Source organism: Alosa alosa, chromosome 3 (assembly GCF_017589495.1).
Source record: "Alosa alosa isolate M-15738 ecotype Scorff River chromosome 3, AALO_Geno_1.1, whole genome shotgun sequence".
Classification (NCBI taxonomy): Eukaryota; Metazoa; Chordata; class Actinopteri; order Clupeiformes; family Clupeidae; genus Alosa; species Alosa alosa.
The window spans coordinates 19,420,335-19,445,559 of record NC_063191.1 but is presented as its reverse complement, the minus strand read 5'-3'; the positions used below and the strand labels follow the sequence as shown (position 1 = coordinate 19,445,559).

Sequence of the window (25,225 nt, the reverse complement as noted above, 5' to 3'; positions counted from 1 at the left end):
CTCAATTTGTTGTTTCCCTCTCAAACGTGATTGGATTGTGCAGGCACCACTGATTGGGACAGCCTATCAGCAATCACCCTCAGCTTTCCACCAAAGTCAACTCCATGGTCAGATTCAGATAAGAGACGAAACCATGGACAAAACAATAGATGAAGATGCAACAGGTTACTGGATGCCGGGAATGTGCCAACCCGTGGCCCCACCTCGCCAGACTATTTCAATTTGCTAAACAAGTTAATGATAGTTTTCGCTTCAAGTGTTTCAATTACAAAATAGCATTTTGTATTTGAAAGATGTATTTTAAATACATGTTTTAGAAATACTCCCCATCCCTGGCAACATGGTAAAAAGATGAAAATGACTTGATTTTACTTTCAATTCCTTTTACATTCTCCACATTAACATTTTTCATAACTCCATGTAGGACGTTTCTGTACATAAATGTAAGCACTGTGGCAGTAGTAATGCAATATTTAGAAAATGTACTCTTGTACTCTTGATACTCAAGTACTTTTAAAAACAAATACTTCAGTACTTTTACTTAAGTAGACATCTGACTGTTACTTTTACTTTTACTTGTACCTGAGTAAAATTTAGCAAAGGGTATCTGTACTTTTACTCAAGTAATGAAGCTGTGTACTCTGTCCGCCTCTGCAAAGCACACCATTGATTGCCCTGCCAGAGGAACCATCTACGTATATCCTCCACTACATGTCAAGGTCCTGTTCATCCTGTTGAGACATGTTTTCCTATACTGACCAGTGGAGAATACATGATCCCTTACATGACAAAAATATTAAACTTATCACAAAGAATAACATTTGATGCAAAAAAGAGCAGACATACTTTTAAAAGCATTCTAAAGTAGTGGATGGGAATTATTCAACAACTCCTACAGTCTGGAATGTTCCATTCACTTCCCTGACATGAGCTGTATCGGCTGAGCCGAGGACCAATCCATAACAAGCAGGGCCAATCACTCTGACCTGATAGGTTTTATAATCCAGGTTCAGGATCTGAGATGGCAAATTACGAGTGAAGGCAGCCAGAGTGAGACAGCAGTCACGCCTCTCCTCGGAATAGAAATGTCCCTGTGAGGGGAACGTGCCGTTGGCAGGAACATGAAGTTGGTGCTCAGCCCCTGGACTGTGATCTTTCTGAGTTTAGCTTAGCGGTGGCTATCAGTAAAATTCCACTTGATTAAAACCAAATATATCCTCATTGTTTTATATCCTGTATGAGCTGCCTCTCTGTATGACTTGTGCTATAAATAAACAACATTCACTTGTAGATATTACTTACCGGTAATATTCTTTCTAATTTAGGATTTTTATTTGGAGCTTTCTCTTGGGAAAATGACAATGCTATGCAATGTGTTTTTGTTTGCTATATTTGTAAACACTCAGACAGGTAAACACTTAGTTGATGCCTGCAGAAGAGATCAACCCACTCCAGAGAGCACACTGTGGTACATTAGTGGAACAGGGGGACCTTTCACACAAAACAGATAAATGAACTTTTACCCCGGTCTCGCTTTTGTAGCAAAAATGACAAAAATAAAACAACATGAGCCAAAATAATTCCAGCAGCTCTGAGCTAAAAGGACAAACATAAATAATAACATAAAGGACATAAATAGACATACTTCATCTAATAACACCTATGCATCAGTCAAGTCAATTCAAGTCAAGTCAGTTATTATTTAGTATAGCACATTTAACATGCACAGAGTGCAACCCAAAGCGCTCCACATACAAGACATTGACAAAAAAAAAGAAAAGACAATAAGACAAAAAATGCCAGACGGAGCGGCGTAGTCGCCAGCGTTGACACCACATGACAAAAACATCAGTATTCCAGCACACAGTGAAAGACAAGGAGTGATGTAATTATCAAGTAGCAGTTTAGCAACCTGTGAAGACAACACTAATCAAAGGTTCTCTAAAAAACACTTCCTCAAATCTGTAATAAAAAAATGCAAATATGAGTAAAATCAAATAAGTCATACATGAAATAAGACATATCATAAAAGGAAGCAATTAAAGATAGTATGGGATGCCTTCAATACAGGCATGTTTCTTCAAACAGAACAGGTAAAGAGCCTAGAGTTTAGAAGAGGCATGTACAGCTGATCTGAGAACTGGTTGGAGGCCCTAAGCAGGCCAAAGTGTCTCTCCACAAGTCCATAACTCAGTTATAAAATGGGTTTGGCTACTTAGATGCTTAACTAGGGGAAAGTACTGTAACAGAGCTCTTCCGCTGTTTCTAATTGACTTCCACTGCAACCCTCCAAATATAAGTATGTCAAATGTCGCTTTTTCTAACTGGTGAAATGTGATATGTCATCTTACATCTTGTCAGCAGATTCTTGGATTGACTGAAATTAGGCAAGGTATCAAGCCTAAAGGTAACTTATTACAAAAGTCAACGTCAAACACAAGAAAGAAATAAATGAGGCAACTACGACCTCTCTTCAGACCAAGGCCTCATTTCTACCATTCCCAGACAAAGCCTAGACTGGTTCAAAGCCTCGTCTCTGGAGCCTCCCCGTCTGGCTTTGTGGGGCTTGTGAGAGCCGGTGCCGTGCCCATGATAGCATATGGCTGCGTGGGCTAAGAAGAAGAAGAAGAAAAAAGGCCCAAGTCAGCGTCTCACACACACACACACACACACACACACACACACACACACACACACAAAGTTTCACAAAGAGAAATAGATCAACAGAGAGTGAGATGACTAGAATAGGATCAAGAAAAAGTGAGACAGAAAGAGAAAAGAATAAAGATGCAAACAGGACACTAATGCTGCGAGGTGAAGAAGATGGACGGGTGGAAAGAGAGAAGATGGACAGAAAAAAAAGAAATGAGAAGTGTGGGAGAGAGTGATGGAAATCCTGATGATGGGAGAGAGAGAGAGAGAGAGCATGAGGTGGGAAGAGTCTGACGTGAGGACGTGTGGAGTTTCCCTGAGGCATGCTCTGTGTAGTGGCCAAGGCTCTTTCAGGGCGGAGGCAGCCGTGTCTCCAAAGCTAGTGGCTGGGCTTTGTGCTGCATCTCCTTGGCAATGCAGCCGGAATGAGTGCACTCTCTCTCTTAATCAGTGTGCCGTGTCCCCCCGCCCCGTGCTGCCATGCCCACGTCCCAGGGAGGCCTGAAATGGCAGGCTTCACTTGGCAACACTGCCAGCCAGAGTATGAGGTGCAGTTAACACTCCACATCTCCCCTCGCAACAACAACTCTATTGAGCATTGCTCTTTCAAAGCACGACGTCTTGGGAAATTACAGCAAGAGGGAGCAGGCTGCCTCTTTTAAATGAAGTGCGGTTATTTATTTATCTACCTTCAGGGACCGAGTTAAAATTCTCATGTCTACTTTTGTAGATAGGCTCTCGAAATTGTGGCAGAGGCGACTGCTCCTTGGGACCAAAATACATTTATAATAGTTTTATAATCTGTAACAGCCCTGATTCATCTGCTTCATTTAAAGACACAATCAATTCCCTGTTCAAGCAGCGCTGTGTGCAGCGGAGGAGGGACACTGGGATGGACGGAGACGGACTGCCTGCCCACCGTCTCTCACCTTGCGCGCCGTCCTGCCTCGTGGCCTTTGTGAGACCGTAGGGCGCGCCCGTGCCAGTTTAGTGATTCATCATCTCCAGCAGACTAAGGCTGGCCTCCGGTGTGAAAGACAAATTAAACACTGGCATCTGTTGTGAGGTGAGGAACGAGGTGTGTTTGATGGCTTTTGTGCCCATTCTCTGTGCTCGCTCCGTAAATCCCTAACTGTGTATGTTTACAAAGACCAAATCCCCAGGCTAGAAAATCAACAGAAAATGACAGCAGAATCATCTGCCCATCTGCCCTGTCTAGGGCTCAGTGTTGTGTTAGATGGGTAATTGGATGAAGGGTTGTTGCTATGACCAGAACCTCACAATTTTGAGTTGTTTTTTTTTTGTGTGGCATGGTCTCGAGTATGCCGGCTGCCAAGAGTAAATTACAATATTATGGATTCCTCCCAAGCCCTCAGACTGGGGGAGAGAGGAGGACATTCCACTGCTCCATGCTGCGTTGTCACTCTGGTCTCTGGGGTTGTCACACTGACTGTCTCCCCCACCCAGGAAGCTCGGCAGCAGCTCTGACAGAGACATGTCCTCCCATGAGGTGACGGGGAGAGCCGTGTTCCTGTTCCTGTGTCTCACGGACACACCACTCTACTGTAAACGTAAATCCTCCACTTCCCAACCCAGCAAAAGTATTGCATATAAGCATTGCTGAGGGAGAGCTGTGAAATGTGCATCATGACCTAACATAGCCATGCACCTGTGGTTACAGAAGCTGGTAAACAGAGTCTAATTAGACAGTCTACCAGACAACAACAGCACGCCAATTTGAGGGACGGTGAGAAAAGACTGAGGAAAAAAAGTGTCAAGATGTGTTGTTCAAGACTGCATTATTTGCTAGATTTTCCAGAAACATGGTAATATGATGAAAGTAAAATAAGAAAATCTTCACACACATGCTGACACACACACACACACACACACACATCTAAGTGACTAAAAAGTCATATGAAATGAGGCTGGCTCGATTTAGGAAAAACCTCGACTTTGACTTTGACTCGCTGGTGAAGAGGAGAGAGAAAGTGAGATCACAAAAATAGCGTGTGGGAGTGAGCAGGAGCAGGGCGTGAGCGTGAGCGTGAGCGGGCAATGCGGAGCAGAGTGGAGGGAGGCGCATGTCCTACATTCTCAGCTCCAGCCATTCGTCAGGACCCCAGGAATGAGATTCAGCACATCGCCGGTGCCGAGACCTTGCAGTTAGCGGACCCCCCTGGTCTCCCAGCACGCCCCGCTGCCCCGCTCCGTGGCAGCCTGATAGGGAAAAGGTCAGGGCCATAATCCTGCCTGCTTGGTGTCCCCACCACTGATGGATGCGCTTTCTCCGTGAGCCGTCATGTGCTGGCTTCAGACGACAGGCAGTCAATAGGTGCCGTAATGAGAGACGTCCATTTAAATCGCTCGTTTTCATGCTGGCCGAGTCCCTTAGGATCCCCTGCAAGCCCGTCTAAATAGGGTGCGCATCAATAATGCATGCTCTTAACACCAACACCATTGAGAAGTGACACGGCGATAACACAACACAAACACATGGCCGCCATGGCATAAACAGAGGGGCCAACGCGTAGAGGAAAGTTTAGGTCAATGATTCTTTGACACGATTCAGTGTCTCACAACAGGGAGGTGGCATTATCCTTCAGGCCCGACAAACGCTAGACTTAGAATGCATGCTTTTTTAGCTCCGCGGGTGACAGCTCAGAGACTGAGATATGATCATCAAACACAAGGACCAAAGACGATTTATCAGCCGTTCCTCTGGTCCTGCAGTCTCCTATCAATAATGCATCATGCAGAGTGCTGTTCCTTAAGCAGTGCGATTTCTGCTCAGACTCAGGTGAGGGTTGGCTTAAGAGTGAGGTGGAGGATTTGGGGAGGAAAGCCTTAGCTTGTAAATAGTATGGCTGCTGTGTGGCACACTGTAAAGTGAGCACACAAGAGAACCGCTGGTCCTCTGTTCTCTAACAAAAGCCTCCTACTCTTTTGGTTGACCTTCAGAGTGGACCTGTCTAGAGTGAATCCTGAATCTCTTTTGCCGATGAGAAGCCAATCTTATGTGTGTGTGTGTGTGTGTGTGTGTGTGTGTGGTGGTGGTGGTGGGGGTGTAAAAACACAGCTGGTTTCCTGAGAAATCCCATTCTGGGAGAATTAATCCTTTAGTGATTTTCAATGCCTCACTCCTGAGACATAACAACTTCTCTCAGCCTGTGTCGCGCAGCTGTCATTTCACCGTTTGTGTTCACCTCCATGCAAGGTCTCTGCCATGCATCATTCTTCCACCTGACACCACGGCATTTTATGGGGCTTTCTCTGAACAAGCACTCAATTATTTACCAACTGGGGCGTCTTCTGTCATTTAAACATAGGAATAACGTACAGACATTTGTGTGTGCTCAATGTAATAACTAAATGCACAAGTGAATGTGTCATACATTTGAAAAACAGTTTTATTGAATAAGTATGCTACATGCACTATATTGCACAGATATGCAAGCTGTCATATGGCATTTCATTTAATCTTCTTTAATCTACAAAATTGCAAGCAATGTTGTCTAGCATCCACTGTATATTTAGTCAAGACTAAGTCGTCTAAAACCCACTGCAGGTAGAGGAAAAGGGAAAGCTTGTCACTTTCTAGATCTTAACAGTTTAACCATTTTTTATATATATTATTGATTGAATGGACATTATTGTTTATTATTGCTTTTTCCCTCATTTTCATTGCTTACTTTATTAGGCTATTGGTTGAATCGACATTGTTGTTTATTATTGCTATTCTCCTTATTATAGTTTGACCAACATTCTAATCTGTTCCCTGTTAAATATTGAAATATTATGTTGTTTTTGTATTTGTGTGTCGCTTTGGACAAAGGCTTCTGCAAAATCCCATAACCATAACCATAACAAATGGCATTTGTAACCAGGTGAGCAGTGTTAGACACAGATGGTACCATTTTGATTCGGATAAAAGAATAATGTGCAAAGAAAAAATGTCCAACCTGTGAAAGCAAAGACAGTAGACTGATTGTACTGTGACATGACCTTGGCTTTCCTGTGAAGAGTTGATGATATATTATCAAGGAGGCGTTAACTATAGGAATACAGCATTGTCTGTTGTAACCTTGAAACGTTTCCTTGATTGACATATTCCACACAGGTGGAGAGCAAAGAAAAAATAAATAGTATTATGTAAACCTTGAGGGATCTCACCATCATTGTATATCATACAATATACAGTAAATCAATAAAGTTAGCCTTTCTTGCTTCTAGTTTGTAGAACGAAAAGGCTAGACAACAAATCTAATGCACCCTACCCCCTCATTCTCTCTCACATACGACTTATTTGAGGGAGGGCTATTTTTCATCCAACCTTCAAAGCATCTGCTACTGCAATTATGGACTTGTGGAACTTATTTTGTGAAGTTCAGATCTTTCTAAAGTACAATGACTTTATGTAGCTTCAAAGCAGGCTGTGCGCTTTGGCTGTAGACAGCCTTGCTGAAGGGGTCAAAAAGCACCTTGATCCACAAGACCCTTTCTCTCCAGATGCTGGGGCCAACAACACCCATCTGCAGCACTACACAGAGCTTTTTGTTCTTTGGCCGGCTTAGGAGGAGGCCTCAGTAGTGTAGCGTAGTAGTGTGTGTGTGTGTGTGTGTGTGTGTGTGTGTGTGTGTGTGTGTGTGTGTGTAGTGGTGTAGTGGTGTGTGTGAGAATGTGAGAATGTGCTTTCAGTGTGTGTGTGTGTGTGTGTGTGTGTGTGTGTGTGTGTGTGTGTGTGTGTGTGTGTGTGTGTGTGTGTGTGTGTGTGTGTGTGCACATCAATACATTTAATAAAATGTGTTACTGTGTATGTGTTTATCCCTGTATCCACACAACTGAGTGCATATGTGTGTGTGTGTGTGTGTGTGTGTGTGTGTGTGTGTGTGGGGGGGGGTGGGGTGGGGGGGGGGTAGCGAACAAACACTGGTACATGCCACATATTTACAACTTCATTAGAGCCAAACCTAGTGTGACAGTCTGGGGAGGCAAATAAAAGGCTGAGGTGATGCAGTGCACTGCTCTGAACCACACCGCTGCGGCATCATCTGGAGAAAACAACATCCTCCACCAAACACCAATATCCCCCTCATAGAGCACAGCTGACTTTCAGCAGGCATGTACAGCAAATACCGTCCAGATGAAGCCTAAACCGCATAGTCCACAATAAAAGAGGCAAAATGCGACCTGGAGCAAGTGACCGACTTCATCAAAGCAGGAGGATTCTATTATCTTGTGCTCAGCACAGTGGGGTGCCCTGTCGAGCACAGAGCACACACTCATTTCTACATGTGACTCGGCCTTTGTGGTCCACCTGGGGGACGGTAAGTGGGCTGGTGCATTCTGTAAATGACCGCCTTAGCAAGGTCCTGACGTAAAAGGCATGGCAATGTGAATCGGACAAATTGCAGATCATTTACATGGATTTACATGTTCGCACACTAAGGTCATCTGATTCTGGGTTGCTTGTTATAGCCCCATTTTTATACGCTCCTGCATGGGTTGCATCTTGGCTCCCAAGATTTGGGATTCATGAGCAGAAAGTGTCAGTGACATCTCATCCATCATTTTACTTTCAATGGGGTCAGTTGGTGGGCCAAAAATAGTAGTTTTTTGGTGGAACACACAAAATTCCACCACACACTTTACAGTTCTGACTACATGGGATATCGGAACTCCCTCTATTACCGTCGGTCCCATATTTCCGCCGTCTTGCGTGTATGTGTCACTAAATATCCATTTCTATACAAACCAAGACGGCGGATTCCTAAAGAAACGCAAGGACCCACACCATAGGTGTATCTAAATTAGCTATGTACCAAAAATGACATTTTACCGTGACTCGAAGAGCTGTGAACAGTGTTGTAAGGCTGCATGTACACGTCCGCTTAGAGCTCCAGTGGAATTTTAATTTCATGACGAGAATTCTCGGTCTAACCGTTCATGTGCCGTTGAAACGGCGTAAATAGGCGACCCATCAGGCCAGCACTATAACTCCGAGCGTGGTAAACAAAATCGGATATTTCAGGCAGTAAATGCTCCTGTTAAGAACCGTTCAAATCTACAAACCTATGGCTACTAAAAAATGTAAGGTTCATTTAGCAAATGTTATTTTGAAGTGTTACAAAACATTGTTGTTTTAGAATTTCCGAACAAAAGTGGTGATAATTGGTGGTGTTACGATACATTATGAATAATAATTAGAACATGATCAGAGACAATAGAAGTTAACTGAGAAATGATCATTGTTCCATATGAATAGTTGACTTTGGATAAACAGGGTTTATACTATAAAACCCTTTAATCAACATCAACATGTGTGGCTTTGCTATGCTCTTGTCTTCTAAAAGCTTTAGTGTACACAACACATAACTGACAATGTGTAGACATCACAGACAATCAAAATTGTAAAAACAAATATTTTTCACACACCAAACCCAATCCCAATCCTATTCAGTGATTACTGGACAGGTCCAGAGCAAGTGTTGGAGTGATGAGTGTCCTGAGTGTTGAGAGTTGGTGCAGGGATGGATTACTGCACGGGCCTACCGGGCCCAGGCCCAGGGGCCCAAGGGGTCAGGGGGCCCTAAAGCTCAAGCCCCCCCCCCCCCCTCCCACATATACGACAATAAGTGGGGGGCCCTTAATCCATCTGGGCCCAGGGGCCCGAAAGTTCATAATCCGCCCATGAGTTGGTGGGGTGCTGCTCAGTGGCCGGGCTGCCTGTGTGCTGCTGCTCAGTAAGCAGCTGGTAGTGTTGTGAATGGTGCAGCTGGTGATGCGGCCCGGACGCGCGTGTTCTAATTACCACTGGTGCCTTGAGCCAGCGAGCCTCACTCAGATTGGCTTCTCCAAGACGTAAATGATGATAAAAGCTCGGTGGAGGGAAGATTATTACAAAAGCTGCTCCGGAATGTTTCATGAAATACAACGGATGAATAAAAATGTCTGACCCTATTTGTGCAAAACTATGGCCATTGTAATAAAACGTGCTATGACTTTTTTAAGCTGGAAGATGCCAGAACATTAGGGCTTAATGCTGCAGAAATTTAATTAAGCCTGCAAAAATGGTTTTATGGGTATAAGTAGTCCTTGCACAGAGACTACACTAAAGTGAAAACCACTAGCCTTTTTATCTGAACAGCTGCTGTACTCAGTTGCATACATTTATTTCTAATAAAAATTATCATAACTTTGTGATGGTGATTTATTTTGAACTTGACAGCTGATTTGCATCTTCAACAAACCATAGCTAACCCCAATCAACCTAAAGTTTAATTGTAGTGAAAGATATGCTAAAAGCCTTGATACTGTAAAGTCTCATATATATATATATATATATATAGTAGACAAAGAGAGAAAAAAGAGGTGGGCAAAGAGAGCGAACAAGAGAGAGAGAGAGAGAGAGAGAGAGAGAGAGAGAGAGAGAGAGAGAGAACCAGAGCTATTACAGGGATAAATCTGTGCACTAAGAGAGAACAGTGTTCCATAAATTTGTCCTCTGCCTGGTCCTGGTCATATCTCCTCTTATGCAGCCCACATAAAGAACAACAGCGGAGGCCAGGAGAGTGCAGCCCTGCTGATGGAGATGGCCTCCGCCGTGTGAGGTCACATTCACAAACACCGCCATCCCTCACGGAGCCATCAGCACTAGCGCAGCCAGATGGCCGGCCAGCGTGCAGGCTTCCTGCCGTCATCACCCATGATGCACCTGTAATGGTGGCCCTTGCGGGGCAATAACAGGTTGGGAAAGCCAAGGGCGTTCTTTAAGATGCAGTGGGATAAATCAGTGGCTAATAACTGCTTGACTCTGGGTCTATTTATGAGCCATCGTTGCAAGGCCAGTGCTGCTCTACCTGAGATTCTTTATTAACAATGGGATCCACTATCCATCTAGGCTCACAATATATGGATGAGACAGGTCCTTGCAGACCAAGCCTGTGCTTGTAAGATACTGTGGAACATCAATCTGAACCATTCTTGTCAACAAACTGGACATTTTAAATCTGAGAATATCTTGGTGTGGTAATATCTACAAATTATCATAGTTACCCTGGTTGTGCACTGTTTGAAAAATATAGTAGTCCTGCTGAAGAAACAGTGGAAATTCTTCACCGTCACCGGATTCCTGCCAGGTGTAATTTTAGCCTAAAGCACACTGGTCACACGCTGCCATATTGTAGCTGTGAACTTGCAAGGTCTTGGCCCTCTAAAAAATCTGTGCCTTTCTTGTAATTATCTGTGTCGCAGGAGACAGTCCAGGGGAAGGAGTCAGGGCCCAGACCTGTGCAGTCAGGGAGGTGGGTGTCAGTCCAGTGCAGCTGGTCAAGAGGAGGCAGGTTAATTACCTACATGCTTCCCCCTTCCTCCAGGTGGGCCACACACCCCGGGGCTGTCTTACGCCGAGAGACGGGACAATACAGCGGAGGGCCAGGCTGTCCATCAATACTGCATGAGACATTATGGGGAATTAGGAGTCACGGGGAAGCACTGGCCCTACGGCAGTCCAGTGCGGAGCTGACTGCCAGAGTGACCACATGCTCTCAAACGCACCAGCTGCAGCCCAGAGTTTATCATAAGGAACAAACTGCGCAACTCGCCCACTAAAACTACCACCTGGATGACCAGAAGTCCAGTCAGCCATGAATGTGTTTTAAAGGAAGGTCAGTATCAACATTGGCAGTTATCCCACACCTTATGCATAATAGGATGCTTGTAATGTACTTTGTTATGAACATGCTTTACGTTGGTCTCCCTTCAGATAAAATGAAATGAAAATACTCTGCCAATGCAGACAGCTCTGAATCTTATTTTTTGTGTGACTAGCATGCCACTGTATACCACTCAGCACAGACTTTTGCATCATACGCAGGGTTGTCTTCTTTTCAAAACACACTCTGATTACCAGTGATGGACAAGCTAAGAGTGTAGTGAGCTAAGCTACCAGTTACTCAATATTAAATGAAGCTCAACTACAAAAAAGCTTCCTCAAGACAAAAAATGTAGCAAGCTAAGTTACATACATTTCGCAAAAGCAGTTTACTACACCAGAAGCTACTTTGTAATTTACAAAAAAATTAACATAAACCAATAAAATGAACCCGCTTCATGCAAAGTCAGTGCTATTTCAATGACCTAGCCAACATAACTCGGTGATAACAGATACAGTAACTTAGTTACCTTTATTTACACATGTAGGCTATGACATATGTTCAGTTCAAAAATGATAACCAAAATCAATTTGAAGAAAAAAAGGCTCCACGTAGCCAAAGGAAGTTAGGGCCTACTGAGAGAGTGTGCATATGTGGCCCAATTTAGATTTGGGCATTTCTTAAGTTTGCAGGATAAACTGCAAGCTAACTTTTTACTGTAACTTCATTGTTGGGTGGATTTTCGCCTGTATAAGTTTCCCCACATGACTATCCCTAATAATTATTAATCAATAGTTCTATATAATATAATGATCAATAATCACTAATACAAACTATTTTGACAGCTTATTTTACAAACATTGCTCAAGAAAATCATGCAGTAGACTACCACCAACATCTTTGCAAGGACAATTTCGTTGCTTCATCTCTGGTATGGAAAATTAGTTTGTCTTTCAAGTTTATACAGAATATAGCCTAAATGATTCATGTATGGGCGGCCAGAAGGAAGCTCTACTGTGAGCTCCACAAATGCTCTGGAAAATGTAGCTTCTGTAAAAGCTACTGCACTACATGGTAAAAAAACAGCTAAGCTATTGAAAAGCTACTATCTGTTTCAGAAAATAGCTACGCTACCACCAAGCTACTGAGAAATATAGTTGAGCTAGTAGCATCGCTACAAGTAGTGAAGCTACTGCCCATCACTGCTGATTACAGAGCCTCAGCCTGGTGCCAGCTGGCACTGGTGGACACAGAAGGACTGCTGTGGATAACAAGCATTAAAACATCCACTGACACTAACCTTTTCCCTCCTGTAAAATGTACAGCAGCGAACACACACACACACACACACACACACACACACACACACAGACACACACACACAACTGCAGTGCACATGCAAACTCTGCCAGTAGATTCTGTTTAGATAGCGCAAACTCCTCCAGACACACTGACACAGAATGTGGATAAGAATAAGACAGCAAGCAGTTTTCATATTTGATTAAATCTGTCAATACTGCCAACAGACTCAGGCCATGTGTCTGCATCTGAGCAGCAAAGGGAGGAGGAGGAGGAGGAGGAGGAAGAGGACGACGATGAGAGGGAGAAGAAGGAGGAGGAGGTATCGATTAGAAACAGGAAAGTCACCTTTGGCATGGCAGCAACCATTTCAAACAGCCAATTTGTTTGCAGTGTTATTATTCCTGTTCCTCTGGTGTGTCAGGCCATTTGGTCTCGCAGCGCTGGGGAGAGACTCATGATGCCTTTCCCAATAAACATCATTGTAATTTTCCCATGGTGGTAATTAAGTCTGTGGCTAATTTGTCATAGTTAGTTAGAACATGGCGCGCCACAGTTCCAGACTGGCCACTGATGTATTTGCTTGCTCTTGCCCATTCGTCTTCTGTTCCCAATAATCACATCTTTACCGGCTGGCTATGCAGTTTACTCAACTCACAACAACTATGTTTCAGAAACAACAAACAAAGAGAGAAATAAACAGATCCTTTTGTGTGACAGTGGCACTGTGTTCCATGAACATGAATGCTCCATTGTGAGATGAGAAAAACAGCATGTTACAGTATCCTAATGGAAAACGACACCACCTATCACCCCACATTTCTTGGCTTGGATGGACATTTCATTCAAAATCTTTTTCCTTGACCTTTTTTTTACTTGAGAGTATTTAATTGGACAGAGGTTCCTCAGGAGCCTACTAATTTATTCATGAAAGAGAGATGTTGCTGAACTGAAGAACTCTATCTGCCCTTGATTGCTTCAGTGACACACACAATTACCCGGCTGTTTCAGGTGATTAAAGAAGGCCCTCCTTTAATGGGACATTCCTTCCCACCTTGTGCACTGCACTTCTCCTCTCGTTTTTTTCTTCTCTCTCTCTCTCTCTCTCTCTCTCTCTCTCTCTCTCTCTCACCCTTTTCAGGTGCTCATAACTCGTCGGCCTCTCCGGAGCTTTGCCTCTCACTCCACAGCACTTGCCTGCAATCAATTACTGCTCCTCCGCCATGATGCTGCAGCTCCCCTGGCACGTCAATCACCATCGCCACAGCAACTGACATGAAGCCCCGCCCCTGCTCTGCCGCCAGCTTCCTGTGTTTTGTCAGGCATAGGTTCTAGCTCAGTTGGGTTCCCCACTCTCGCATCACTGCTGCACAGCCCTGGCTGCCACACCACAGCAGAACCTCAGGAGTGCTACATGTCTACCAATTCATGCAGTCCCATGTCACACCCCCATGTGTCTAAAGGAAAACAAACAACAAACACCCTCCCTCATTTTCTTCTGTTTATAAAAACAAATAAATAAATCCGAAGTAATATATTACATTAATAATGTTACCCTTAAAAAGCAGGGGATCCATGCAGGGCTGAAACTACCTAGCCTTTTTATTTTTAAGTGCTTCAACTGATTCAGTTTTAAAATCAGCCTGGAAAAAAGATCTTCGTTCTAAGCTGTGGTCTCAACCTCAGACGTGTCGTGTGGCAGTGTCAGTCATCAGAGGGATGATCCTTAGTTTTAAATGTAACTGTATTATTTCAAATCTCACAGATAATGCTGCCAGCAATGTCCCATATGAGAGCATGCAGTAAATCCAGCAGTAATTTCCCAAGACTCTTATCTCATTCTCTGGATGTGACAGGATTTACACCCAGTCAAGGTACACCACTGTTAATCCTCGCACAATATAAATCTCCCCCTACAGTGCATTATATGAGTGAGGGTGTGCATGTGTTTGTGTGGAAACGGATGTGTGTGGAGTCTACGAGTGTGTGCTAGTCAGTATTCTAGTAGAAATATGATTGTGGATATACTGCATCTTCATATAGCGAGTCCCATGAGAATCGGTCTACCTTGCAGAGAAAGGACATTATCATCAGCCATTGTGCTGAATAGTTGTACACCCCAGCTGAGGCAAGTTCTCTTTTTGATGGTTCTCCAGCTGTCAGCTTTCAAGCCACTTTGATGGACAGGAATGCAGTCAGAGCATAGCATAGATCACTAGGATATCTATGATTAGAGTGCATCACTTGAGCTTTAATGAGTACCTTATTTTTCTCTCTCTCTCTCTCCTCTTGAGCATGTGGTTTTTTAGAAACTCTGATATCAATAAGAACAGCTGAGTACAAATGAACACTTGAGTGGTCAGCGTTTGCTTGAATGGACACAAACCTGGAGCAAACCTTGGGTCAACCCTAAAAGAATGTCCTGAATCTGACTCCAAAGTAATATACTGACAATCCAAATGTTTTAATTTAATTTTTAATTTTTTCATTAATTTCATTTTCATGTGAAAACCATGGTGTGAGGTGCATTGGCAAAAATGTGTAAAGACTTTACAACGTACATAAATACCTAGATAATTAACTAAGAAAAAGTAAAGTCTTCTCATTATGGAAAAATACCCCAGAGAGGGTGAAAGAGGGGGAAGAGTGCAAGAGACAGAGAGAGAGAAAGAGAGAGAGAGAGGGAGAGAGTGGCCCAATTAATGAGTGAAGAATGACTTCAAAAACTATAAAATGATGATAGTAAAACCAGGCAGCTGAGCAAAATAATTCTGTCCCAAAGCAGGCCGATGTAAGTAATGTGTGTGACTGCACTGATGATAAACCCGCAGCACCTGCATCTGCATGCACCATCTCCAGGCCTGCTCTCTGCTGACGGCTCTGTTATGTTAATACAAAGTGAGCTCCTTGTACTTTTTTTTTTCCTCCATCCTAATAAACAAACCAATTATGATGCAGATGGACAATATGATTCGCGCCGGCTATAAAAAGTCCTTTGCCATGCATTTTAATCATTTTCAGCTGGGACAGAATCACCCTTGCACACCCGTGGCTGGCCAAACACATCCATTAGCCCACAGCCTGATTGCATTCCGCTGTGTGCTGGGTCGGAAATGACCTATCAGTCACACACATCATGGTGGGCAGTAATGACTTCATGCTAGTCTACTATAATAGAGGTGGCTAGCTATAGCAGCTCTTTGAACCAAGTATGCCTTAGACCACTCTGTATTTCATGGCACTTCACTAGGCCGGATATGAGAAATGGTGCTATAAATAGGGAAGGTCCTGCCATAAGCGTGCCAATGTGAATAAATTAAAGTGTGTTTAAGCTGTGTGATAGACACACTCTGTGGGGGGTGTCCCTGTGTTGACTGCAGAAGCTGCACACGTAGAGACAGGTGAACTGGAGATGGCTCAGAGGGGCTCCTGAGCCTGACTGCCAGCAGTGACAAGAGCTCCGGTTCCACGCACAAATGCCCTGAGCAGAGTTGCTCTCCATCTAAGCACTATCCTTTTTCACTTATTAATTCCCCTTCCTGGTTCGACAACTTTCTGAACAACAAACTCCAGACCACTGACACACTCTCGGCTTACTGTGTCTCTTCCACACCCAGGGCCTCTCTCCTCAGCGTGTATACTCACCCCCTTGGTCGGTGCTGATGGTGATGGCAGCCACAGGCCTGGGGAAGGAGCTGAGGTCGGACACGCCGTTCTGGGACTCGATCTCGAAGGTGTAGTTGGCGTGGGCGGTGAAGTCCAGCACGGTGATGGAGGCGTTGGTCAGGCCCTGTGGACGTGGCACGAAGCGCAGCTCCCCCCCACACAGCTCGCAGTGCTGCTGATCTGGCCCGCAGCGCTTGCACAGGACGTTGTAGGTCAAGTCCTTCCGGCCGCCCGTGTCGCTCGGCGGGCTCCACTCCAGGAAGAGAGAGGTCTCGTTGATGTTGAACACTACGTTCCTCGGGGGAGAAGGAGGCCCTGTAGTGAGGGAACAGAGAAACCAAGTTAGATCATGTCTGGGTTATACTGCATAATTTTGTGTGTTTACTATGCTAATCATTTTGTATGCATCCTTTTTTATAGGAAATCATTTCTCACTTTTACATTTTTTAAATGTATTGAATATTCCACATATTCTCTCTCTTGCTCTCTCTCTCTCTCTCTCTCTCTTTCTCTCTCCTGGAAACAAGCAATTAACCTATGACACAGTTTTTATGATGACATTTTGCTAACAGGTTTTTAGCACGGCCACATTAAAAGCCCTGTGGGCTCTTGACCACAGCAGCCCGTGCAGTTGGCCAGACAATGGGCTGCCTCCCTTGCACTGCTCTAGCACACAGTGGTGCGAACAACACTGTCCTCCTTAAATAAAGCCTCCCTTCAGCCTGACGCGCCTTTGTGAGCGGCTCTTTGGTGTGAGAGAAGAGAGTGCGCCTCTTCCCCCGGCGAGACCTCTGTCCACGTCGGTCCGCTCCCTTTCAGCTGGAGTGCTCCATGCTATCTGCCTCCCATTCTCTCCATCTGATAGCCTCGCGCCACAATCGTGCGCCATCAATCAACTCCCATTCTGCCACCGAATGGAGATTGTTATCTTGAGAGACGCCTGCAGATGGCTGCTTTTTCTACCTTTGTTCATGAATGTGAAACACTAGATCATTCCACTTTTTTTTTCTCCAAACCCTGAGTCTGTTGGGTGTGCTGGTTACATGGGACTGAATTCAGTATGACCACTGAGGGTACATTTCAATGATGTGCCATGAACAATGACCTTTTTGCATTTTGCTATCTTGGTGCTGCATGTCCTCTGAACCCACCCCACCACCACCTCCCCACCCGGGACAATTCAGTGTCCACTTCGATTTGACTTGAACAAAGTGTTTCATTACTTAATCAAACAGATTATTAGCTCAATGACAGTGGCAGAGCATGAATTAGTCAGGCGTGTCCTGTTGGCCAGTATGAAATGAGAGGGTCTCAAGGCGCACTCGCAATCATTACTGTTTAAGACAAAATATTACCCTGGAGTGTCACCAAGACACAGAGGACCAGTCACCCCGCACGCTACCCAGCAATCCTTACATCAATCTGCACGGCAATTCAAGTGGGGTTTTCAACTGACAATGAATTATTCCACTTAAGCGGCAATTTGCAAATGTTAAGTAGCTGTTAAGCTATAGTGATGTGCTGTGAATAATTAATGAAGATATGGTAACAGAACAGTGAGGTAGAGAAATAAGTCTGTTCCTGAAATGTAATGTCCTTACGTTGTATGTGATCAAGCCCTCCACCTCTTAACCGGATGTTTAGCCAAATACCCAAACAAACGTATTAGGAAACTGAGAGCTAACTTATTTAAGAAATGTCCTCCCAATTGCCATAGAGTGTAATGATCAGTACATTTCACAGTAGCAATACTATGCATTTATGTATTCCCAACAAACATTTGTGACTACTTTTTAACACTCCTAGAATATCTTCTCCCCTTCTGTATATTTTCTAAAGCTAATCAGTCTCAATATGATGAATAAAACATTCCATTGTTTGCCAGTGATTGCACAATAAGCACTTTAATCTGAAAAGCAATGGTTGCAGGCCCCAGAGGTCTAAGATCTCATCCTGGCCAACAGAAATGGTTTTCTTAAGACCATTCACACAGATGGGTCTAAAAATTGGATTTGAGTAAATTCTTTCAACTTTTAACCTCCCTCTGAAACTTTTGGATGAATAATAAGAGCATTCCTCTTAAACTGAAACACACTGAGAATATCCACACATTTGATTCCATGAAATGATAGCTTTTCCATACAACATTTTATTGAAAATGCCCCACAGACAGAGTATATACTTACGAGTGCATGCCATTGAGGGGGGGTCTTTATCTGCCCTGAAGTAGCCTTTCTCACAGTAGCACAACTGGGACCCATCATCATAACTGTAACTGTGTGGGGGACACTTAGCACACTTGATATTCCCAGCAAAAGCCTTGTAGAAGCCTGGCCGACAAGCTGAAAAGGAAAGAAAAAGAAGAATTAACAGGACAGGAAATGAAACCTTTCTTGAAATGTGTGGGGTCAGTCTATTAAAAAAGTCTACTAAAAATGACAGACAAGCACGGTTTATTTGCTCCTGAAATAATGCTAAATGAATAATTTATATGACTATTCAATTGTCTTACAAGTATACCACTTGTTTATGTGAACCACCCAAGCATTACAAATTCATCTCCAACGTGTGAACTCAGAGACATATTTAAATGTTTGTGGTTAAAAAAAGTTGCAAATTCCCCTCCCAACTGAGCTGCAGTGTTATCACATGCTAAGCAGATCATGTTGACAGAAATCACGTTGTCATAATTGCGAGCTGGTCTTTTGTGCTGGCATCTGTGCAGTCTGCATCTGCTCCTCAGCCGTCCTCATGTCAGGTGAGGGAAATGAAGGTGATGGAAGTGCTGGCTCCCCTGGCCTCTCCTCCCTGTCTCCCTGCTCTCGCTTTCAAAGCACCAGTGTCAGAGGGACAAATGGCATTTCAAATCCTCTCCAGTCCCTTGCTGATAAGTTTCAAATGTATCCTGAGACAAAGGCCCCTGGCCCACACACACTTAGCCAATTCCACTTCAGCCAGCTGTCACAGTGAACATCGATTTAACAAGGTAACACAAGCTGAGCGATTTGAGGGCTTCACCTTGAAACACTGAGTGTCTTCGTGCTTCACATTTTTCACCCTTTGATATATTAACCGGCTCAGGAATGGGAAGCCCTGGATTCAGTGCCCCCTCACAACAAATGAGACCAATTAGATGCGGCAACGACATACAATGTGGTCTTATCAATATTATGAGTGACATCCTCTCTTCCAGCACAAGGCTGGCATGCCATTAACCCCTGCTGTACTGGTGGCCTTGATCCAAAACCTGTCACTCACTTGCTCTCTCAATGCCATCTTATAAAGTCATTGAGGCTGTGCACTGACCCTCAGATGACCTGTTCACACAGATGATTGAAGTATTGTTTAACAAAAGCAACGGACACGTCAATGCGTCAGCAGACTCATTTGAAGAAGAGCAATATCTCTGTGCACAGCATTTCAGAACAAGGACGCAGTTTCCTCACAACAACCTTATCATGCAATCTACATGATAAACAATTAGCTATGCTTCCTATAAATGTGCATCATACAATTCCATAAATATAGTGCCATGCTTTTATGTTTACATAATCAGAGAATAACTTATGGGTAGGAAGACCTTGTTCACAGTTAAATATATAATGAATACAAATAAAACAAACTACACACAGGAAGAGTCTATCTGCATGGATAAAGAAATACAACACTGGCTGCGAAAAACTTGGAACGTATCCAGCAGGTGCAATTGCCACATCACCTGCACTCAATAACCAGACAGAAAATGGCTCTGTAGTGGACAGGGGTGTGTGTGTGGAGGGGGGGAGGGATAAGGGACTCTGGCCGGGGAGGATAATTTGCTGACCTGGGGGCTCCGCTAATTCTGTGTGAGTTTCCGAAGGTTAATTAGCTCTGGAAGTAATCCAGAGCCCCAGTCCAGAGAGGCAGCACACCCCCACCACCACCACCACTGTCAGTGGCAGCAGCAGTAGCAGCAGCAGCAAGGCAGCTGCAGTGAGATCCACAGGAAGGATTTCAGCACCCTGGACAGCACCCGGCCCCTCAGCCTAGCAGATGGGAGGAGATCTCTCGTGTCTGCAGCTCGGCAGCAGGCCTGTCCTTCCCCTTCAGCGCACTCCCATGGCCAAAGACCCCCCCTCCTCCTCACTGATGGGGAGATGATAGAATTGCATTCCCATGTGACACGGCTCTCTCTCCTCTCCGATGCCGCCGACGACCAACAATTTCAAGAAAAGCACAATTCTGCAGCATTTACTTGCAGAACCACATGAACAAATGTTGCAGAATAGTTCAGCTCTTGAAATCAAAGAAAGCGTGATAAGATGGGTGGATGAGATAGCACAGTGGGATGCATCCTACGAGTATCGCATATTGAAAATGGCCCAATTTCAATTCTGCACAGCACAAAGGGCCTATCTCCTCTCCCTGATGAAAACTTCCACAGCATATTAGTTTTCTTGGCTTTGTATAGGCTGGTTTCACTATCTGTGAATAATATATGGCATCCATAATACAGACATATCAGACATCTATGGCTGTGTTCTGATATTTTATTTAGGTAAAGATACATTTTTATCAGTGCTGTATATTAAAAAGCTAAGACATTACATGAAGACTGTCATAGAACACAATGCCAAAATGGTCAACAAAAAAACATTTCAGTATTAGGAAAAAAAGAAAACTTTTCATTTCCTTCAATCAAACATGGTCAACATTGGCAACGGACAATATGAAGAGGTATTAATAGATTAACATAATGAAAAGCACAGTGTGATCCAAATACAAACCACTCAGGTAACAATGCCTGCCTACCCTGCTTCAGACCAGTAAGACTATTTCAACACATCTGAGCAGGCTCTCCGTCTACTTTTAATTATACATAGACCGAATACACCATGGATGTTATAGAGACATTTTAACACCATATGTTGCAGTGTTGTAATGATCTGTTCTCCATTAGAGACATAAGATGAAGTGAAATCAATAAATATCATAAAAAACTGTTAAAATCTCAGCCCTTTATAGTGGGTTTTAAGGGTTTGATAAGCCATTAAATAATCAGCATACAGTATTTTATGAACCTCAGGTACGCACAATACACAATAACACTCTAATGCAATCTATGAAGCAAAACTGAGCCAACCAGTAAAGCTTTTCTTAAAATATGTAAGTGATGATTTGCATTGTCTTGAAGAATTATCCATTGTGAAACTGTGAAACTAGAATGGTTTACACATCTCTCACCACGCACAGAAATGGGCTACAGGGTAATAGCATTATTCTGGACCAAAGTTCATCAGGAGGAGCACTATGCTCGTCCAAGGGGTGTAATATATGTGCAGACCTGTCATAATAATCGCCAAGAACTCAGAAACAGTTCAATCAAAAGTTAAAGCTAAATTTAAAGATAAAGCTAAAGATATTTAGCAGACATTTTTATCCAAAGCGATTTTGCTCCTATTCACTGATAAGGGCTAGTTTAGATGTGGAGATTTAACTGACCAGAGGAGTTTGTGTACTGTGAGCAAATACTCATATCTAACAGAGGTGCTGACTTGGGATGAATTTCCCAGAAGTGCCACTGAGCAACCATCATGGTAAAAAGTGAGTGTTAAAATGATCGCTTCTCTATGATGTACAGTAATACCAGTAGTGACTGAATGATGCTTTTGGGAAACACAACCCTGAGTGGTTGGCAGTCAGTTAAGCAGGCTCAGCTATCAGCAGCCAGCTGTGTGCTTGAGTTGCTGTCTAACCCAGAACTGACCACTGAACATCAGATTGGGGATACTCCAACAAACAAATGCATAAATGTATGTATACCTTTTTCTACCGCTTGATCAGAATAATACTGCAAAGAACAAGGGAGCAAAGAGCAGCCGACAGATCAACAGAGAGGTACTGGATCACACAAATGGAGATTAATGTTGGGTAAGTCTACCAATACAATTAAAGATAAATAGGCTACTTGTTAACAAATAGAGATTCATTTCTTAAGAAACACAAGTGATTGTATGTATTATCCATTATTATTACACAAATAGAACCACATAAAACTGTTCCACATCAGCCTCACAGCATGAGTGGAACCCAGTGCAGTGATGTTCTGTAGAGAGATTCAACCCAAACAAAGGCCAATTAGCTGTAACTGTGAAGAGAGCAATTGGAGTTCACAATAACCTCTGAGTGGATGCTATTTTGAGACCCAGACACACAGGTAATAGATATCTGTTGATTCCTCGTGATGGCTAATGTTTGAAATAACTTGGACTTGAATTTCAACATTTACCTGAACAACACCGACATGAAAAAACAGGCCATGTAATGTAGAAATTGAGACAACCCCTTGTTTTCGAGACTCAAGCAGAATGTATACCACAGGAAGATTGCTGTGTCTGCAATGTTTCCTGTAGATAAACCAGCAGCTGCATTAAAATAATGTCTTTTTGCACAACTCTTCAATATGAACCCAACACCCCAAAAAGTAGAAATGCCGCTTGGATAATCAGAAAACAGGTGAGCATCACACTAACAGCAAGGTATATCTGGCTACTTTATTTGGGACTAGAGGGAATGCATTCATCCTGTTGTTGAGTGGTATCTCTGACTGGAGTTAGAACCATGGACAGTTTCTGATGTCCACTGGTGCTAGTCAGCTGCCAAAGCCAGTTGGAGGCCAGCTGAGTGTGTGCTGTTCTGACACCTACCCCATTGTGCACGCTACAATCCACAGCAGAGGAACCACACGGGCATCACCATGTACTGATTAGATGGACGTTTTTGTCAACAATACATTTTTAGGACATAGTGGCTGTCTGTTGGTTGTTATTCAGGTTGGCTTCATCCTGTAGAAAAACTGCCAAAATGCAAAGTATGCAAATGAAGCAATGTGTCATCCTAAAAAAGAAATCATACCTCTGGTAAAACAAGGGCAATTTTCAAATGTGAAAAATCAGGTAGTCACTGACCTAGCACCTTTTTAATCACACTAAATCTCACTTTTACAAGGAATAATTGCTTGGTCCTTGTAAGTCAACGTGCACCTAGATAATCCTGTAATATCCTTCCAGTTTCACATTGGCTTATGTTGTACTAAGGAAATGTGTGGTAATGAATTTATGAAACTTTGAAAGGTCGATGGTAGAGGTCCTTTAAGAAATACAGAGCTCTAAAGACTCTTTGGCTAAATGGGCTAACAGAACTGTAAAGCTTTCAGTCTGCAGTGTTTTATGGAACCATAGTGATAGAGAATAATGTTCAAATAAAATCCTACAATAACTGAAAAAGGCCATGTGGGTGGAAATGGCAGCTGTAAACGTGAGGCTTTATGTGCATGCCAATGTCATAGAGACAATGCACTATTACGCTGACATCACTGACATTACAGCCACATGACAGGGCTGGAGTTAGGATGGGAAAACTACAATGCATTGGTTTCCTCCTTTCATTTTATCCCTCACCTGCACAATTTATTCTCAGCAAATCCATTTTCCAGTCCATGTCTAAAATGATTCCCCCTTCAACCTCTCTCCTGAGCATTGTACTGTGCAATGTGCCTGTATGCTCTCTAGAAGTGGCAACCAGCTTTTTGTTAAAGACATGTCCTCTCTTTAGTAGGACAGACAAAACACTGATGTGACAGTTACAGTACCAATGATTAACTTAATGCATGGATGGTTCTATATGCATTTGTGTGTATGGCAGGGTTGCATGAGTATGGCAGGGTTGTAGGCATCAAAGTACTGAATTGCGTGAGGTGCCGCTTGTCTGTGGCTGCTTGTTCATACCATTTGAACATCACGGTGGGGTTTTCAATTGTGTGTCGTTCATCTTGCGCCACACTGTCCCATCTGATATTTATCAATCCATTTGGTACACTCTTTGTGTGGATTCTAATTATCGGATTCTGTAAGTCATTTACCACCCAGGACGGGGGAATGCAACGTGTATAGATTCCTAATGGCAAAACAAACTTAATGAACAGATAATAATCTGGTATGAGGACGGCAGTGACTCATCACAACTTCCTTCCACATGACTGATGACTACTGAACTTCAGAGCTGCTATTAAATGAGTCCAAATGATCTTTCCAAGAGGTCACATTTGCATAAAACCCTTTGTCAGAGGTAAACACTACAGTGACAAAAAACATTAAAATATCTTACAATGAATTCAGATTGTAGACTCTTGAAAACAGTTGACCTCTAAGTAAATATGGCAATTCACCAAGAACTCCTCTGACCTTTGCTATTTCTACAAATCAAAGACATATTGTACATTTTCATTTTACTTGATAAAAACCATAAAGCTCATTGTAACACTGTAACGCGGCTGTAGTCCTTTGCATAAATTGCCATAAACCTCATGCACAATAGCTGATGAAGACAGAGATTACATGAGCCAGAGTTGTTACTTCTAACTGCAAACTTTTCAGAAAATTATTCAATTCTCTAAGGCTTCATACAATCTTATTAAATTAAAACCATGGTTTCTGCTGTCAAAGATATATAAAAACCACAGGAACAAAGGCCATATAAAACTATTTGACAAAATGATTTATACTGTATATGCAGCACAGGAGCATGGAGGCTCTGGGGTTTATACTGTATATGCAGCATCCTCTGCATGGGCTCAATTTCGTTTTTTTTTTTAATTAGCACCTCAGTTCTGACATCTGCTAAGCACATGTGGAGAAGTCATGTAATAAGCTTTTCTGCTATAGGTGCTGAAATGACAAATGACAACCAATTATGAATGTGATTAAATATGCAGCTATATGACAGAAAAGCTCAATGATGTATGATTGGCTTTGATATTGACTGTAGGAATCAATGCTTTGAGGATTTCCATATGTTTTTGGGCTTAATGTAATTGAAATGTAATCTCTGTAGTTGACTTTGATATGATGAAACACTTACTACAAGAGGCTAGACAAATACAGGAAAAAATTATGAAAACAATCCCACAATTGCCC

General features: G+C 43.1%; 1 protein-coding gene across 4 annotated transcripts in view; it reads right to left on the bottom strand.

Annotated features, from left to right (window-relative positions):
* Positions 1-25,225, bottom strand: part of LOC125292328 (ephrin type-A receptor 6-like) — a 110,460-nt gene that overhangs the window by 34,950 nt on the left and 50,285 nt on the right. For all 4 annotated transcript variants that reach the window (XM_048239547.1, XM_048239549.1, XM_048239550.1 and 1 more), the window contains exons 4-5: positions 18,458-18,613; positions 16,251-16,586 (exon numbers count right to left, since the gene is read on the bottom strand). In XM_048239547.1, the coding sequence (XP_048095504.1) occupies positions 16,251-16,586; positions 18,458-18,613 (492 nt within the window). The remainder of the gene's footprint in view (positions 1-16,250; positions 16,587-18,457; positions 18,614-25,225) is intronic.